General features: G+C 39.7%; 1 protein-coding gene across 2 annotated transcripts in view; it reads left to right on the forward strand.

Annotated features, from left to right (window-relative positions):
* The window catches only part of igsf9bb (immunoglobulin superfamily, member 9Bb), a 78581-nt gene extending 64464 nt beyond the window's left edge, over nt 1-14117 (forward strand). The window contains exons 17-21 of one of the 2 annotated variants that reach the window (XM_030362304.1): nt 504-549; nt 3225-3311; nt 6576-8219; nt 12033-12160; nt 12492-14117. In XM_030362304.1, the coding sequence (XP_030218164.1) occupies nt 504-549; nt 3225-3311; nt 6576-8219; nt 12033-12160; nt 12492-12706 (2120 nt within the window). In that variant the 3' untranslated portion in view covers nt 12707-14117. The remainder of the gene's footprint in view (nt 1-503; nt 550-3224; nt 3312-6575; nt 8220-12032; nt 12161-12491) is intronic. The other variant, XM_030362305.1, reaches the window with a different exon arrangement.
* The last annotated feature ends 4268 nt before the right edge of the window (nt 14118-18385 follow it).

Below are 18385 nucleotides of genomic sequence, written 5' to 3' on the forward strand. Positions count from 1 at the left end.
AGGATTTTTGCAACACTGCCTGCGTTGAACATCGACGTATAGCAAGGTTATTCTGCTTTTGAAATTTTGTTTTTTGTTAGTTATCTGTATATGCCTGACTTTTTAAAGACCAAGGTGGCCACAGATAACTACACTACATGTAGTCCCACAGGTTTTAAAGGAATCTGGGAAGGACTCTTTTTTGGTCTTGTTTTGATCTTCTCAATGTTGGACACTGTAGTACTTGGATGTTTTGATAGATCTGATGACTGTTTGAAATAGACAATTTTGTAATTATTATCAACTGATATAATATACAGTTAACAGATAGTTAACTGAAACATAATTTTCAAACGTTTTTCAAATGTTTCACTTTGTATTTTGTCACTTTGTTTCACAACAATATAAGCACACAATATCATGTTATAATCCTTTTAGGAGGTCATTACTTCCATTGACAGCATTTGTAAAAGTAAAGGATGTTGACTTCGTGTCGTTTCAATCATCCTTTCTCTTTGTTTCAGACCCACCTTTATCAATCACACACTGCAGAAAGAGCGTGGAGGCAGCGTAAGTAACTCACCACACATTTCTTCCTACAACGCTTCAAAATAGGCCATTTAGGAAGAAGCTGATTATTATTACTGAGATTATCGCTGTGTGTTATTTTGATACGCACGGACAAAGAATATGTTGGCCTGCTGAAGGTGGATTGCCAAGCTGTAACAAATTGAATCCATGCACACGTGTTGCAACCTTTACCGTATGAACAAACACATAATCGGCCGCTCATCGCCGACAGAACATGCTTAAATACGGTTCTCATGTTGATGGTGTGTATACTAGTTGTGCCATGCTATTCAATAGGGGAAATGATACTGAAGACTAAACTTTAAGCTTTAGTTTTCTCAACTTTTCTCATGCTTTTGTCCATGCATTAAAGTTGGTGCGTTAAGGGGCTAAATTCACAAACTAAAATGCAATGACTGGGCTTTCCTTTTTTTAATGGAAGGAACTTGCCTTGCCACTTAGCCTACCGAATAGCCATGGTGATATTCCCTCATTGCTACCCATTCCACCACTACTATTATGAAACATAGTGTTTGGCCTACATATTCACTCAGAACGGGATCAGTAAAATGGAAAACAAAAGCTGAATCTCAACAAGAAGGAAACAAGCATCTGAACATGAGAGCTTGAACCGCTGTCAGAAGACAAAAAGATAATTTGCATGATGCCGATGTCCCTGAGGTGTAAGCACATCTCACCACCAGCTGTAGGCACGAGGTCTCCATGTCATCAAGCTCCATTTCACCCTGCAAAGAACAACAGTGCTTGAGGCTACCAGCAGCCAACCCAACCCGCGTTCCTACCGCATGCGGCCCCGTTTGCAAGACGAGAAACGACTTCATGCATGGAAAGAGATTTAATGGAGCGGCGGTAACAACATCATGCAGCAGTGCAAAGAATACTTCTACCAACACAGCCAATGAACGGATGAATAAACTACTTGTAGAAAGAGAAGAAAACTCTGCATCTTGGGAGAGGACCCCTCGAACCCTTCGGCACCTGGCCCGACATCTGAGGGGGCTTGTGGGAGCAGCCACAGAGTCAAAGTACCCAGAAGACAGCGACTGGAATAGAAAAGCCCTATGATGATTCAGTGGACATGTATCCACTCTTTTGAAGACAAGCACAAGGACGCGCTCAACCTTCACAGCGAGGGGAGCACCAGTGTCAACAAGTCTGATACCAAAAAAGAAAATGATATAAATGAGTGGGTGCAATAGGACGATACGCATCGTTTGATATTAAGCATTTTTTAGCCTTTGATGGAAAATGCTATCCACACCAGAAAGAAATGCCAATATGCTAGCCGCGCCAGCTAAAATAAGTGTGTGGAAAGGTCAGGATTGTGTCTTGATTTTCAAGGAACGAGGCCTGATCATGCACTTTGAAGCTGAAGTTTGTGGGCCTTTGTATTTGCAGCAAAGCTGTTTGTGTTTACAATGTGCGGTGTATCATATTTCGCTACTCGCCTTGATACATAATGTAACTGGGAATCATGTCACAACATTGGCTGTAACATTTTTTAACACTCTCATGGGACCCATTTCTTTGCAATAGCTGAAAGAAACTTCCTAAATAGATATGTTTTTGACTATGTTGGCAATCCTTGCCTAGTTTATTCTTATTATCCATGAGTCATTTACCATTTATCTTTCAACAAGCTGTTTATAAACATGCCATCCCTCTATAAAAAAAAAACTGCTCTTAGTAATGCAGGCCAATTCTTTATTTGGAGGTCCATGCTCAAGTTAATTATTCTTTATCTCAGTATTGCATTTGACACTAAAGACTTATATTATTCAACTGTTTCTAAGATTTACATAAGTTGTTCAGCGCCTGACGCCAACAATATTTCTATTTGGCGTTCCACAAGGTTCAGTTTTAGGCCTAATTAATGTCTCTCCTTATAGTCTGATATAAGTAAGATTTGAGTTGTTGGTTACGCAGATGATACACAGTAATATATATGTCACAGGGTTGCCAAACTAACGATTATCTTTTCAGCGCAATCCGGAATAACTTTTTGTCCTTACGTTTTATTTGTATTATTTTTTGTTGTAATATATTTTAAGTCGATTTTTATCAAATGCATATTTTTCCTACATATTTGTTTGTTCCATTCCTTTAATTTTTCTCACCGAGATATTCATTTTGTAACATCTGTCTGGGAAAGTTTGGTATTGGGACATTTTACATTAAACATATTATGGATTGTGTGTTTCCTTTCAACATGTTTCCTTCAACATGTTGTTCATTGATATCTCGAGAAGTCTTCTCTCCTCTAATCTCACTGAATGCATCATGAGCAATGTTTGTTGCTTATCTTATGTGCATTCTGTCTCGTACTCTTTCTGCCCACATTCTTTCTTTCTTTCTTTCTTTCTTTCTTTCTTTCTTTCTTTCTTTCTTTCTTTCTTTCTTTCTTTCTTTCTTTCTTTCTTTCCTTCTTTCCTTCTTTCTTTCCTTCTTTCCTTCTTTCCTTCTTTCTTCCTCCCTTCGTTCCCATAACCATTGTTGCAAAGTCTTTTTCTCTCCTCTTTGTTCTAAATACGCAGATGTCTCATTAGAGTCCTGTTTCTCTCTCTCTTTCTCTCTCTCTTGCTCTCTCTCCCTCTGTCGCCTCCCTCTCTCTCTCCCTCACCCCTTATTGTCTTATTCCCCCCTTACCCCTACAGGAGTCCTCTTAGCCCCCTTCCTGGCATTGAGCCCTACTGGGAGGGGCTGGACACCCGGAGGTACAAGCCTCCATCTTCTAGTCCTCAGTGAGTCCGCCCACTATATCACAATCTCCCTCCCTCTCTCTCACACTAACCTTCCCCCCACCCCCCTTCACCTTTCCCGGATGTGGATCCTCAAGTTAGTTATCCCTGTCGTTGATGGCTGCATGCCTCTCGTCAGCAAAGCAAACCACTTGGGGGGCTCTGTGTGAGACCTGAAGACTTCTATGGTTGATGGATCCTCCCCACCCAGGTTTAAGAATAAGCTTTTATTTGGTTGTGCATCAAAAATTAATTATATATATCGTTTGAAAATAGAATTATGACGAGGATTACCGACACTGTTCAAGGAAATCTTATTTTCTTCTTAAGCTTGATTAAATAATGTAGTTCAAGCATGGCACCATTCCTAAGGTGAACATCTCGCTAAATAGTGGAAGAAACAAATCCCTAATCCCACTTGATTCTTAACAGCCTGTTATATTTGACACCAGTGCTATGCTCTTCCCTCACTCTTGCCCTCTCAATGATTTTTCCCTATGTCTATCCTATTTTCCCCTTGCCTTTCAAATGCTTGAAATACTACGCCTCCAAGTGCATTTGTGTGCATATAGCAAGTGCCAACAGCTGCTAATGATAGAGTAGCAAGCACAAGGAAATCTCTTTAATAACACATTTTATAGAGTTTGTGTGTAATGATGATATTGTTACTGTTTGAACTACTCGTTTGGTAGATCTGTTGTATTAGCTAAGCATAATTAGATTATTTTGAAATAATGTGAAGTTTATGTGTGCTACATATAGATATATATCTATAAATATATAGAAATATATCCACACATATATGTATTTACCATAAGAATTATCAATAGAACAGAAAATGTAGATTTATATATTATATATAATACATATATATGTATTTACAATAAGAATTCAATATGTATAATAATCAATAGTACAGACATGAGATTGTGGTATTAAATTCTTGATCTTTCAGGGATTGTTAGTAGAGCCAGCACATAATCTTTGACTACTTGAAATATCATTATGCACTTATTATGTCTGTTATTACATGACATCAAATGATATGTGTTGTCACAGTATTGATACCATACGTTCGTTTGATATCAAAACTACATGAAAAGTTATGTGGAAAATAGTATTTCTATTTATTGAACTGAATTTGTTTAATATTTCTGTATCGTGTAGCACCTTTGCCGTTTGGCAAAGGAGATGTGTTCTTGTGATGGGCTACACTCCATGTAAATAACATTGCACCATGGCAATTTCATTACGCTGTAGTGCACTTACAGAGTCAGAAATTATATTCGATACACCGATACTTTTGAAACCCAGACTCGCCTTTTAACAGCACGAAAAACAGTAGCCTTACTGGTTCAGCTTAAAAGTGCAAATCACGCTCAGTGTTGTGTTTTGTAACTAAATAAAATGACTGTGACGAATCCTCCTCCGATGTCCTCTTTTCTGGTAAAGTGTTTGTTTCTTTGTCCTTCACAACCGAAACGTCTCACTGAAAGGATTAGAAATGGCATGATATACTGTCTGTCCGGTATATTGGATGTCTCTTATTATTCTCCTGCTCATGTTCATTAGTATCTCTTGGAGAATTGCTTGCATGGTTGGGAATCAAACACACGTCTAGTGATTGATATGTATGCTACCTGTCCAGGTAAAGCTACCTAAATCCATCCAAGGCTTTGAAAGCCTGAGTGTTACTGAGTGAGACATCCTAATTGGATTCTAAGAACTAAAGTAAATTAGCCTTTGAGTAAATGGCCTTCTCAAATCGTTAATTTGATGGGTGACAATGAAAACACTGCCACTGGCCAAACAGAGTAGAATTACCTTTGGTTGTACTGTAGTAGAAACACGTAAGTTATGATGTAGTGTTATAGAAATACCTTTGATTGTACTCAAGTAACCTCACACTATCACCTTACTGGGCCCAATGTACCTCGAACTAAACTTTTATTTGCAAACTTCATAATGCACTTTTGACTCCAGCACCAACACAAAATTCCCTAACAGCATTTCCAAATGAAATTTCAGCTGTGCTGCTATGAACTACACTCCACACCAACTGACATTTTTCGTACTTTTTGCTTGGATATAATGACTTCCACAACCTAAGCCTTTGAGTAAATGGCCTTCTCAAATCGTTAATTTGATGGGTGACAATGAAAACACTGCCACTGGCCAAACAGAGTAGAATTACCTTTGGTTGTACTGTAGTAGAAACACGTAAGTTATGATGTAGTGTTATAGAAATACCTTTGATTGTACTCAAGTAACCTCACACTATCACCTTACTGGGCCCAATGTACCTCGAACTAAACTTTTATTTGCAAACTTCATAATGCACTTTTGACTCCAGCACCAACACAAAATTCCCTAACAGCATTTCCAACTGAAATTTCAGCTGTGCTGCTATGAACTACACTCCACACCAACTGACATTTTTCGTACTTTTTGCTTGGATATAATGACTTCCACAACCTATCCCTCAACTGAAAACATATTTCTCTGCTACGACAAGTCAGCCAGTGGCCTGATTTAATATACCACATATGGCTTATGAAATATGTATGACGAAGAAATAATAGAAGAAAACAAATAAATACAAGCTATAAAACCACTAATTGACAGTTGATTCTCTGTGTTGAGAAATCTGTTCCCTTGAAAGTGCTTCATTGCATGACAATCAAATGGAGGAATCCAGAAACATAGATATATATCCTGTGAATAGCATAGAGTTCCGGGATAACACTAATTGGCAATACATCTCATTGTCCCTGGGTTCTCATTTGTTTCGGGCTCCCAGTGAATCACGTTTCAATACAACACAATGCACAATATATTAAACAATGTGGCATCAACCCTCTGTACATTCATACAAGCTACTATATTCATACAAACATACATGCATTAATTAAAACAAATTGCCCAGCTTCATTACAATATAGCACTGAGTAATGTATGTTGACATTCTACTGATCAATCAGTTACAGAGATAGATTTCTGTATCAGATATATGCATCAGGGCCCCTAGCTTGGCATCCTTTTTGAGGAATCCCCGAAGTTTGCTGTTGTTTCATAATTTATTTTGCGGTTGATGATTGTTGGGCAGCCTTTCAATTTCATTCTAAGAGTATGCAATGCAATGCATGTTTTTTAAAAGTTAATAGTTCTGGCAATCCTCTCTCAACATATTCATATTCGGCAATGAATGAAATCCAATGGTCAATGATAGGATTCAATGCCTCTTCTATGTGCTCTTTTCTCCCACAGGTCATCAGGGAAGGTGAGTCCAGAGAGCATGCATTCCAAGGAGACTCCCTCAGACTCATCTGACGATGGCATTGACTTGCACCTCAAGAAGATTCCCACAAGCCCCGGGAGGAAAGAGGAACTATCTTTATACAAGAAGACCAAAAGAGCAATAATAAGCAAGAAGTACGGCATTTCCAAGCACGAAGCTGAGGCCACAACACCGATTGAACTGATCAGTAGAGGACCGGATGGACGCTTTGTAATGGACCCCTCGGACGTCGAAATGTCTGTGAAGCCCAGACGAATCGAGGGCTTCCCGTTCGTTGAGGAGTCAGACCTTTACCCTGAGTTCCGACAGTCGGATGAAGAAAACGATGACCCCAGGCCTTTACCACCCGTCATGGCTACACTTAGGCCTCACCAGATATCCCCCATCTCCAGCCAGGAGTCCTATCTGAGGCCCCCTGCCTACAGCCCTCGCTTTCAGAGGCCCTTGGAAGGTATGACTATCATGGAGAGCAGTCGACTCCAGGCCACAGGGCAAATCCGGAGCTCCCTCCACCACAGAGCGTTCTATGGATACCTAGGCAGCCATAGAGACCATGACCCCCCTCCTCCTTTCTACATGCCGGAGACCAGCCCGCTCAGCTCTGTCATGTCCTCCCCTCCGTACCTCACCGAAGGTCCGTTCGGTCACCCGATGATTCCCGAAGACATGGGGGACGGCGATTACCAACAGTACGCCGTCTCCGGTTTCCCCCTTCCCTTGACACTCGCCTCCTCGTCCCGTTCACCGGAGATATGGCAGGGGGTGGACTTCACGTTCGCAAGTCTAGAGGGACCACACTTTATCTTCCCCCCACCACGCCCTTTCCACCTCCACCGCCACGACTCTCCCTACCCACCCCCGCCTCCTCCTCCTCATGTCCTTCCCCTTAGCTCCTTCCAGCCCCCTCCTCTACCGATGCCCACCTACCCCGCTGTCCTGCCACTTGAGGCTTCCAAGGGCCGCCTAGGGAAGTCGCCAAGTAAGGCCAGGCCTCGAGGCTCCCCGGCCAGGCATATAACTATGCAAGAGGCTCATCTAGGGCAGCTAAGGCATACAAGTCACGGCATGGGTGTGCCGGTTTTACCTTACAATGAACAAATGGCACGAATAGTCCCCAGCACATTCAGCAGCCTGGACACTCGGTGGTTTGAAACCGCCCCTCGTTTCAGCCCCAGGCAGGTTCGTAGAATGGATCCCGGAATACATCAAGTGGTCCTCCAACCCTCCCGACTCTCTCCCCTGACCCAGAGCCCTCTTAGTTCTCATCAGGGCTCTCCGGAGATCTTAGTGCGTCCCCGACCGCGTCCCAGCATTGTCCAACCTCCCATACCTCCGGAGATGTCTGAGATCACACTCCTTCCTCCTTCCACAGCCAGCTTCTCAAGGAGATCCTCTCCCTCCTCCTCACCTGCCAAAGGCCAGGCTAGCAGGAGGGCAAGTCCAAGCTTCCGTTCCCACATGGCCTTTGCCACCTCTGCAACCAGCTACCCGTCCCAGTCCCCTTCACCCCCCATGGAAAGCAGCAACATGTTTGGGCAGATGCCATCTCAGAGGAGGACTGAGGAGGGGATACTTCCATCTGAGCCCTCTCCACCCCAGTTGTCAGCTTCAGGGTAGGTCTACTAGGCTTCTAGGGAGGGATACCATGCCATCATCTGTGCCATCCCATAATGCTTTGACGTGTTGGGTTTTTATGCTTAAGTTTGACAGGCTTTTAAGATTCTTTGTTTCCAAATTTCAACGTGGCAATTTAGTTATATAGATGAGTGTATAGTACATATAATATAAATATTCGTAAAACGATGTTGTAGGATGAAGGACGAGCATTTTTCTAGCCATCAATAAGTAATATTTTTGCAACAATAAATGGTTAAGTTTAATTTAAAAAAAGTTGTGCTGCTTTTCATCTCAGACATTTAGTTAGAAGTATCAAAGTATCCTTTGAATCTGTGAAGCAGTGCTCCAAATCTATCACCTCAAAGTAAACAATATCATTCATGTAGGAAAAAGACTAAAACAAAGAAATGATCGAACAAAGTTCTTTGCATTCGCTTCACAGATTACATAACAGACCTTTTGGGGCTAAAGCAAGTATTTTAAGGGCAAAACCCCTTCAATGAACTGTCTGGTTTGGTTGACACAAGCCCCTAAATGCCTGGGGATAAGGAAAAACATCACCATGAGATCTCCTTTGTTCTCCATCTCTGCCATGCTTTACCCTGCTTTCGCCTAACAGGAGGAATCTCAAACTGATTCCCCCTCCGCCCAAAACAAGACAAACACACAAGTGTTATGTCTAGCTCTGAGCTTTTGCAGACGCCTCTTTCATTCAGAGGGATGCTTTAAGGGGAGCCCTACTCTTCAGGCCCTGTGGCCAATCCTCTTTCCTGTTCCCCTACCTTATCTCAACCCTCCTCCCCTTTCCCCTTAACCCTTCTCTTCTACCCCCCCAACCCCCTCCCCCTCCTTTTAGTAACCCTCAGGATATCCTGGGTCTGACTTCCACAAGGGAGACTTGTTGGGCAAAAGTGTTTCACGGGGGCCTGTCCGCATTTCATGTAATGCAAATGTCTCCATCACTATGCATTATGGGCAGTGTGGTGGTTCTTGATGGCTCCTGGAGTCTTACCTGCTGTGTTTTTGATTGATCTCAGCTATCTGGGCAGCGTTGTTGTGACGAGGTCCTCCACACCGCAATAGGTAAGGGTTGGATCCATGTCTGAAAGGGGGGGGTTAGCAGGTGGGACGTTTTTTGATCACCTCGTCCTTTAAAGGGGAATACAAGACGCTGGGTCTTCCTTTCTAGAGTGGCTTTTTTCCTCCTCAGTCAACCTTTTTGGTTTGTTAAAATTTTTGATTATTATTTTATGATTTATCCTATCAAAGTGGCAATGCATTTTAAGTTCTGCAGTCGTCAGATAACTATGCATAGAGATGTATGCATATGCCATCTTTTAGTGAACAGGTCAGGTTCGAATCGCCGACACGATCTCATGGTTGAGTGGTTTGCCTTCTATGCTGATGTACAGTCTGGTAATTTAGATAGCCCTATCATAGGGATTCAATGGGGTTCACCCCTTTAAACATATAATTGTAGCAAAACAGCATTACAATTAACAAACTATCGACACACAACATTTGATTATATAATTTCAATGATTAACTATTGCCATTTTGTTAATCAAATAATGAGGAGTATCCTATGAATCTAATATACTTAACCCCATGACCTAGGTCAGCAGACGGTACTGTTTTTGCATTTGGATGTTGTCTGTAGCACAAGTGTTAAATATTCAGGGTATGTTTCAGGGATGGCTGTCTTTGTACAGCATTGTATATTTAAACTGATCTGCTGTATTTAATTTGCGAAATATTTGTATACCATTGGCTTTATGAATACACCAGAGGCTTTGTTTAAACTTGGAACCACTCTGCACAGCTCTTAAAATAGGGAGGCAGCTCTATAAAAGAGACACCAAGCATGCTGATTCCACGATAAACCTCAATGACAGTGTATGATAGTGCATAACAACAATCCTGCTAATCAAATATCTATGCAATTATTAGGCCAGCCAACCTGAGTCACCTAGCCTTCAATGTAGCATATTTTGAGTTCTATGTTAGCTAGATACATTAAAGGGGTTCCTGGCAGACACATGGCGGTAGTTTCCTTTTACACAGCGGTAACGTAGTGCACTACGGTGAAAACACAGCACAGTTGCACTTCTAAGTTTGGACTGCAGAACAGTTCTCACTGTGCCACGCAGAGCAAGTGTCCTTCAGAAAGTGCTGACGCACTTCCTTTGAACCATGGTGAGCAAGACACACGCCAAGGGCACGCTATAGGTGTAGGACAAGCAAGGGGGTGTAAAACAACTCCCCCCCCCTGTGCGAGAGAATTGCCCTTTGAAGTGCTTTTTTCCGATGTATTCCCCTTTAAAGTCGTGTTCCATGTGCAAACTGCCATGCATGCCATTGCTAAATATTGCTCTTCCGTTTCAAAAGAAAAAAAAGAAAAGAAAAGACAATCAATTCTATATGGATAACCTCTTGTTACATTTGTTGTCCTGGTGCTTCGCTTTTTTTGGCTTATTTTTCATTATGTGACTGTTCCCGAGTAGTCATTCCCTCCTCCCGCCATCTCTCCCCCTGTCAGCATGGTGAAGCCCATTGTAGACAGTTTCCATGTCTATGAATATACATATTGACAATGCTTTGTTGCTCAGCTGTGACTTTCCCTCCCTCTACTAACTACTAAGCTTTCTTCCTGCAGTCCGTCCAAGATGGCTCCTCTCTTATTACTATTTATTTATATTTTATGGTCTCTGCCCTCAGAATGTGTTTTTGGGGCGGATTTTGTTTATTTACCATATCTCATTTAAGTGGATAAGGAGGTCCTTCCCTAGGGTCAGTTAAACATGCACATGGAATGCAATTTTTGCATTGCATGGTGGGAAAATGACTTTATTTGAATGACGCACAATACAAAAAAAACTTTTCGGATTTTCATTCAGCAAACCAAATTCTTAGTTTTGTGTTGATTTCAACAGTCCAAAAAAGTTGTTGTAAAAAGTTATTTCCTTAAATATAGTTTTTTGTACTATTTGGGATTGATCGCCTTCCACACAAAGGGATTTGAGGGGGATAGTAATAACGACAGGATCAATAAGACGACTTTATCTTTACATTCATAAACAAACAGCCATTAAAAGTGCTTGACAAGCTGTCTGGATTCGACAAACTCTAGGTGTGGGTTTCTTGTGGTGATAGTTTGTGAGCTTGACGCATCCAGGCATCTTATCAGAGACCAGCCACAACAGAGTCTTAAACAGTAAACGTAACCCTATTCCTCCTCATCTGTCCACATATACGCCTGTCTGCGTTTCCGGGGTGCTGTGCCCTGGGGGGGCTCGGGCCCATGCATTTAGCTTTGCACCAGCAGGGGCTGTGTTGACGGGCTCTGGCTCTTATCAGTATGACTTGTGTGATGTCCGTCCCTGGTGTAGCAAGCCGAGTGCGCCGCTGAACACATGAGGCATGGAGTTACCTGTTGTGTTTTTCTCTCCTCTCCTCTCTGTGTCTCTCTCTTTCTGTCTCTCTCTCTGTCTCTCTCTCTGTGTCTCTCTCTGTGTCTCTCTCTCTCTCTCTCTCTCTCTCTCTCGCTCTCTCTCTCTCTCTCTCTCTCTCTCTCTCTGTGTCTCTCTCTCCCTCTCTCTCTCTCTCTGTGTCTCTCTCTCTCTCTCTCTCTCTCTCTCTCTCTCTCTCTCTCTCTCTCTCTCTCTCTCTCTCTCTCTCTCTCTCTCTCTGTGTCTCTCTCTCTCTCTCTCTCTCTGTGTCTCTCTCTCTCTCTCTCTCTCTCTCTCTCTCTCTCTCTCTCTCTCTCTCTCTCTCTCTCTCTCTCTCTCTCTTCCTTCTCTGTGGTCCAGAAGACGCAGAGGTGCCCCCAGTGCCCAGCCGGGGTCTGAGAGGATTGACGCACTGAAATACCAACGTATTAAGAAGGCAAAGAAGATGATGATGAACAACAATAACTCCAAGGCCAGAAGGAAAACAGGTGAACTACCCCTTCACCACTGGATCTGGAGGTCGTCATATATGATAATCACATGGCCATTCCTAATATTGCAATCGTTTAAACGATTATTTTTGAATTTTAGAAACAATACATTTATCAACACTTACAATGACACTGCACTTGCACTGGCATGCAAGTGATGAATAACACAAAAATGATTACAGTATAAATATATCTATACATTTCTTTATTCGTTTGGATTGAGATGTTGAAAAAAGGGCGGTAACACATCCATCCTTGTGTCCCTTCTGACAGCAAAGCCGATCCACAATGAAAAAACTTTTACGTTTCCCAATTCCAACCCCACCAGGTGTCTCCACCTCTCAGACCCAGCAGGCCTACACCTCTCAGGAACCCCCGCCCGAAGAAGCTCTCTACCTCCGCAAGAAGAAGAAACGGCCCATCCGCCACGACCCGTACATCCGCTTCTCGGCCCTGCTGTACCGCCGCCCACTGCAGGAGGACCAGAGGGCCATCCTGGCCAGCATGGACAGCATCGACCTGGACCACGCCACCCTCCTCTGAGCGGCCCTCCAGTCAAGGTCAACGCATACGCGCCAGTCCTGCCTCTGAAACAACAACTAGCTACATCAAACTCGGGCGGCAAACAAACGAAATACAAAAGTAATTGTTACAAGGACAACAACCAAAAGAGAAGGTTGTGTCCCGGATTTGGAAATAGAATCGCAATTACCGTAGAAAACGGGAATGCGGCTGAACATTAGGATTTAGATATGTGGTTCCGCTGCCTTCGGAAAAAAAAGGTTTTGTGTAATTGTTCACTTTTTCCCATCCAATGGGCGAAAGAATAGTTCAGTAGAAATGTGTATCAGCCATGATCCGAGATGTCATGGAGATACGCACGGTGACGTTCTCAGCAAAAATAAAAATCGTTGACAAAATGATTAAAAAAAAAAGGAATCAGTATAAGCGAGACATTATAATTCATACAACAACACAATATGAAAAGTAGAAAGAGTAATTGAATTGAAACAGTCATTTGAACCTCTTATTTAGTTTCCACTGTGCTATTCATAGCAGCAATGGTCGTCTATTGGAATTACATCTGAGGTTTTTATCCTGGTTTGATAACTAAAGAAAAACGTAATTTGAAGAAAAGTTGGGGAAATTTAAAACACAAGAGCATAAAATGTCTATGCTTAAATCGAGTGGTATTCCCATAAAAAGTAGATGTTTAAATTCGAAGAAGGTAATTGCAAATTTTATAGCTGCCATAGGTTTGATTGTCTACTCCAGTGCAAACATTTTCTGTTATTCAAAACAGATACTATTCAATATGATCAACTTATGTCTAACAATGTGTATTTGTTTCAAAAAAGGAAATCACACTGCATTATAACTGTTTTATTATTTGAAAGTTCGTTTTTTATGTCCCTTGTGTTGGACCACAGTTTACAGAATCTCTCAATAAACCTCACTTTCTCTCTCACACACACATGCACGCACGCATGCCAATCGCACGCACGCATGCACACACGCGTGCACATACACACACACCTACATACACATACATCCGCGCACACTCACACTTGACATAAACCACTGTATCACTTGCTCCATTCTGCCAGAACAGTCTCAATCTGCCGGGGAAGTGTTCACGTGTTCTTGCGCGTTACCAACGTTACCTCAGAGCACTGTTCACAAAACCTCGCCTACACCTAGCATTCTTTCTATTACACTTGATTCATGGACAGTTAACCTGGGACCATTGAGTCCTCATGGACCATGTAGAAATAATAACCCAGCCATTAAAACACAACTTCCACTTCTGTTAGCATGCAAGTAGGTTTGGCCTTCCAATTTCCCTTGTTAGTGAATTTATAGTTTCTGCTGATGAAACTGTAAATTACAGTACATTTTATACACTTCAATTATACCTTAACCCCCGAGCAAATTAAAACACATTTGTAACTATTTTTTTTGCCCTTTGAGTTTTTGCACTGGAGAATTTTGTTTATGTTTTCTGATTGTCTCATAGGTAGTCTGTTGGGCCCCAAATCCTATATAAATACTCTAGGGCAGTATGCACATTTTCAATCAAACAGCAAACATACAGATACTGGAAGATAGGATTGTGTGCCAAATATTAAAATAGTATTTTTACAAAAATAAGAAATGGACATAATTTGTCCAGCAATGGCTGTAAATGGCCTTAACGGACTTCCTGGTTGGTTGGCTGCTTTTGATTCCATTCTTTATTGTTATCATTATTATTATTAATATTATTTTGTTTATCAGACTAACTGCCTTTTTAGTTTCTTTACATATGGTCAGGTTATTTAAATGGTGATCATTAGAGGTAAGTCTATTTATCTCTTCAATTACTTTTATCCACTTGTCCAACCAAATGAACCTCAAATATTTTTTATCATTTAATTTGTTTACATCGTACTTACTAGTTTCAATGTTATACATATTCAAAAACACAGAAATTCAAGGGACTCATATTCTTAAATGCTTCATTACAACTGATATGTGACTACTTGAAAGCAGCTGAAACAAACGTTGCTCAAATGTACATACATGCTATAAACTAGATACCTCTAGCGTTATACTGTACATTTGCTCAAATCAGCTTACACAGCATACAAGTTGTTCATTTCCTCGTCTGGTGCTAATGAATGGATAGGGTTTCACATGAGGGATTTCAACGGCTTGAAATGCTCCACATTACTACTGGCCTTCATTGTTCTCGTAGTGGCTCAGGATGGAAAATGTTGTGTTTATAAAGAGCAATGAGGTCTATTTTGGTTAGTCAAATAAAAAATCCTAAACTAACTTAATAAATCGTTAATAAACATTCTCCAAAAGTAATGTAACTTTCTTGGTAACCCTGGAAGAGACAATATTGAATGGTTATTTATTGTATACTGGCTAGGATTCTGAAAGCCCAGTTCTGAGTATACTGGAGCTTTTTGGTGCTACTAATACTGCTTACGATTCGAATGGAAAGTGCATTGCAGTTGCTCAGCATTAAGGCAATGAAGGCAAGGAAAGACATGTTTTATTATTTGTAATGATCAAGTCTAAATGTTTTAGTTGTTAAATGAAACATTTCAAATATGTATTTGGCGAGATATTGGAATTAAATAGGAGATTATTGAACTTGATTTGAAGTCCCATCTTCTAGTTTTTTGTTGTTAACAGCCTGTTGTTGTATCATTCAGACATAGAGAACACACGTTTTTTTTTATAACAATGAAACAATAGTAAGGTAAAGGTCAGATGAGGGTGACAGTGGTCAGAGTATGTGGATGCTTAACAAGAATAAGCTAATGAGACCATTGTGTGATAGCAAATTTAACAGATTTTAAACCCCCCTAAGATGTTGTTTTTCCATTAACCGCCACCCCTTTCAGAGATTAAACGCGAAAAATTCTTGCGATTAAGAAAATTAGGTTTTCCAGAAAGAAGGGCTTGTCCACAAGCCTATGGCATACCCTTAGACTACCACATCACATTGTAAATATTCTCCATACATCTATGGACTACTACAATTGTGCATCTTATTAGCTGGGCAACGGAAGGAAACTAAAAATATTAGATCATTAATTTTAGACCTAAAAGTATAAAAATATATTTGAATAAAGCGCACTGTATTTTCCAAGAAGCCCCCACGCAAACGCCCCCCTCCCCAAGGTGCTATTTCTAAGAAACTAAACATGAGATGGTGCTGTGCTGAGACTACATGCAAAGCATGTCTCATCATTTATACCATAGACCTGCTGCACCTTTATTTTAGTAGCATCTGGTAAAGGTTATTTAAAAGCGTTTGAAAACAGTTAAAACTATATTCTTCAAATTAAGATGTAGGGCTTGTCTCACATCAAAATGTTTGTTTTTTTACTATAATTTTTTTATCGATAATTTAAATATTTCAAAACAATTAAAACAAAATATTAAAAAATATGATTGGGTTTTAGTCCATGTTAAGACTATAAAAAGTAAGCTTGAAAAGAACGGCTGGATGGTTTATATTTTATCCACTCCACTCAATGCTATATATATATATATATATATATATATATATATATATATATATATATATATATATATACACGCACACATTGGCATCAGTCTGGTAAGGAATTTTATGTACATAAAATTCTAAATAAAGGCATGCAGTTACATACATCCTTATAATATATATATCGTATATCCCTATTTTTATCAAAACTGTGAGGGTCATTTTAGAGGTTACCATTTGCACAAGATATGCAAAAAGTTATCTTTTAAAGCTGCTTACTAGTCCAAGAAAAAATAGGCCATGTTCAGATGTAAAGATAAACAAGATCAAGAAGGTCACATGGAATCTGTATATTATTTTTCAATATCAAACATATACACTTGAATGTTGTATGTTGGATTTTAATCCATTTGTAATCCATTCTAACTACAAATTGAGCGACCAAAATAACTGTAGTTTGGGTACTGATATTACATGAAGGAAAATGTCCCCCCGAAAAGTTTGACGCCCATTATTATATCCATAACACAAAATTGCATAATCAGAGATTGAAAAAGCACATAAAATATGGTTACCCATCTCAAAGATTCATTGTCTTCTAAAGTTACAACAGTTGTGGTTGATTTTGTTTTTAAATAGTCAGGTTTTTGTCCAATTAGAATTAGTCCTTGTTATTTCTGAACTATTTCATAGTTGATGAACATTTGATGCTACATTTTCTAAAAGTGCACCTTAGCTTCTGTGTATGCGGTTCATGCTAGACATATGGATCTTGATTCATAGTGACATTTCTAAGATTCTAGATAAAGCATGAGTTATCATGCTGTGATGTGCTACAAAATTAGGAATTGCATAGTGAATGAGTTGAAAAACTTGTGCAGTGTTGAACATATATTTCAACCCAGCCATCAGTGCTAGGACTCTATACTTTGCTTCGCAATAGTTATCAACGTGGTGTACGAAATATCAGCCACAATTAATTGCCAGAAATGTATAAGCTGTAAAATAAATCTTGGTACTGTATCATTCTCATCTGTGGAGCTTAAGTGAGGCTGAGTATGGGTTTTTCAGCTGCTCAGCGGCTTGAGGTGCTTCATATACTGTACCATTGCACTTAGGGAAAAATGAGCACCATGTTGTTAACATTGTTGAATTTATTTTAAAGACATTCAACAGATTTGTCTTCAGTAACATCGAAAGGTCTTTGGTGGTACACACCAGATAAGGGGTGGATTTTCTGAACATTGTACAGCAGGTTTGTCAATTTAAACGCACCACACTTCAGCCAAGTCAAAGAATTTGCCAAACATTTTTCATCCTTGAAAACAATAATGCAACCACAGCAAAACAATAAAAACAACAAAAGGAAACATTATACCATATTGCATACATTTTCAAAGCAACACATACATTCAGAATAGAATACATTTTGAAATTACATGTTAACATTATATTATTATTCTTTTTGTATTTTTATCTTATCATTATTCTTTATATTATTCTTTATAAATATTATGTTATTTCTTTGTAAATGTATGTGTATCTTAGCATATTATTTGGGAATCAAGTGTGCCCAACATTTAGTTTGTTCAGAATTAAAAGAGAATTTATTCCATAGAGGGTAATGCAACTACAAGCAAAAGAAAAAGTTCCCAACTGGTTTCGATACTCGTGAGTAAATTATCCATTTTCTTTTTTTTACGAATACTGGATACCAGCATTTCAAATGAAAAATGAAAAAAATCGACCTTTAGCCCTCATGCCAGATGAAATACTAATGCATGTGGATACTCTCAAGATTATTCTTTATTATAGTTTTTCAAATTTTACCCTGACATTATTATTGCTTTTTGATGCTGATTTGATGCTGATTTCTGAAGTTTGTCATTTGGTGTAAATATTATTCTAAATAGGCATAACTTGGAACTTGTATATTATTATTATTTTTTGTATGAGAAAACAATGCACACAAAGACTACTGAAGAAGAGTGAGATTTGAGTAGCGTAGGACTTTCTTCAGAGACTCATTATAACATACTGTGTATATATATATACACAAATATATATATACAGTCGTCTACATGTAAGTGATGGAATACTTCTAAATGCTAGAAAACTAGTTTTCAAAATTGAATATTATAGACACAGGAAAGAAAAAAATAAATAGAAACTATATATGATGTTATAAAACCAAAATGGTGGATAGTATCTATATT

This window comes from Gadus morhua, chromosome 7 (genome assembly GCF_902167405.1).
Source record: "Gadus morhua chromosome 7, gadMor3.0, whole genome shotgun sequence".
Lineage (NCBI taxonomy): Eukaryota > Metazoa > Chordata > Actinopteri > Gadiformes > Gadidae > Gadus > Gadus morhua.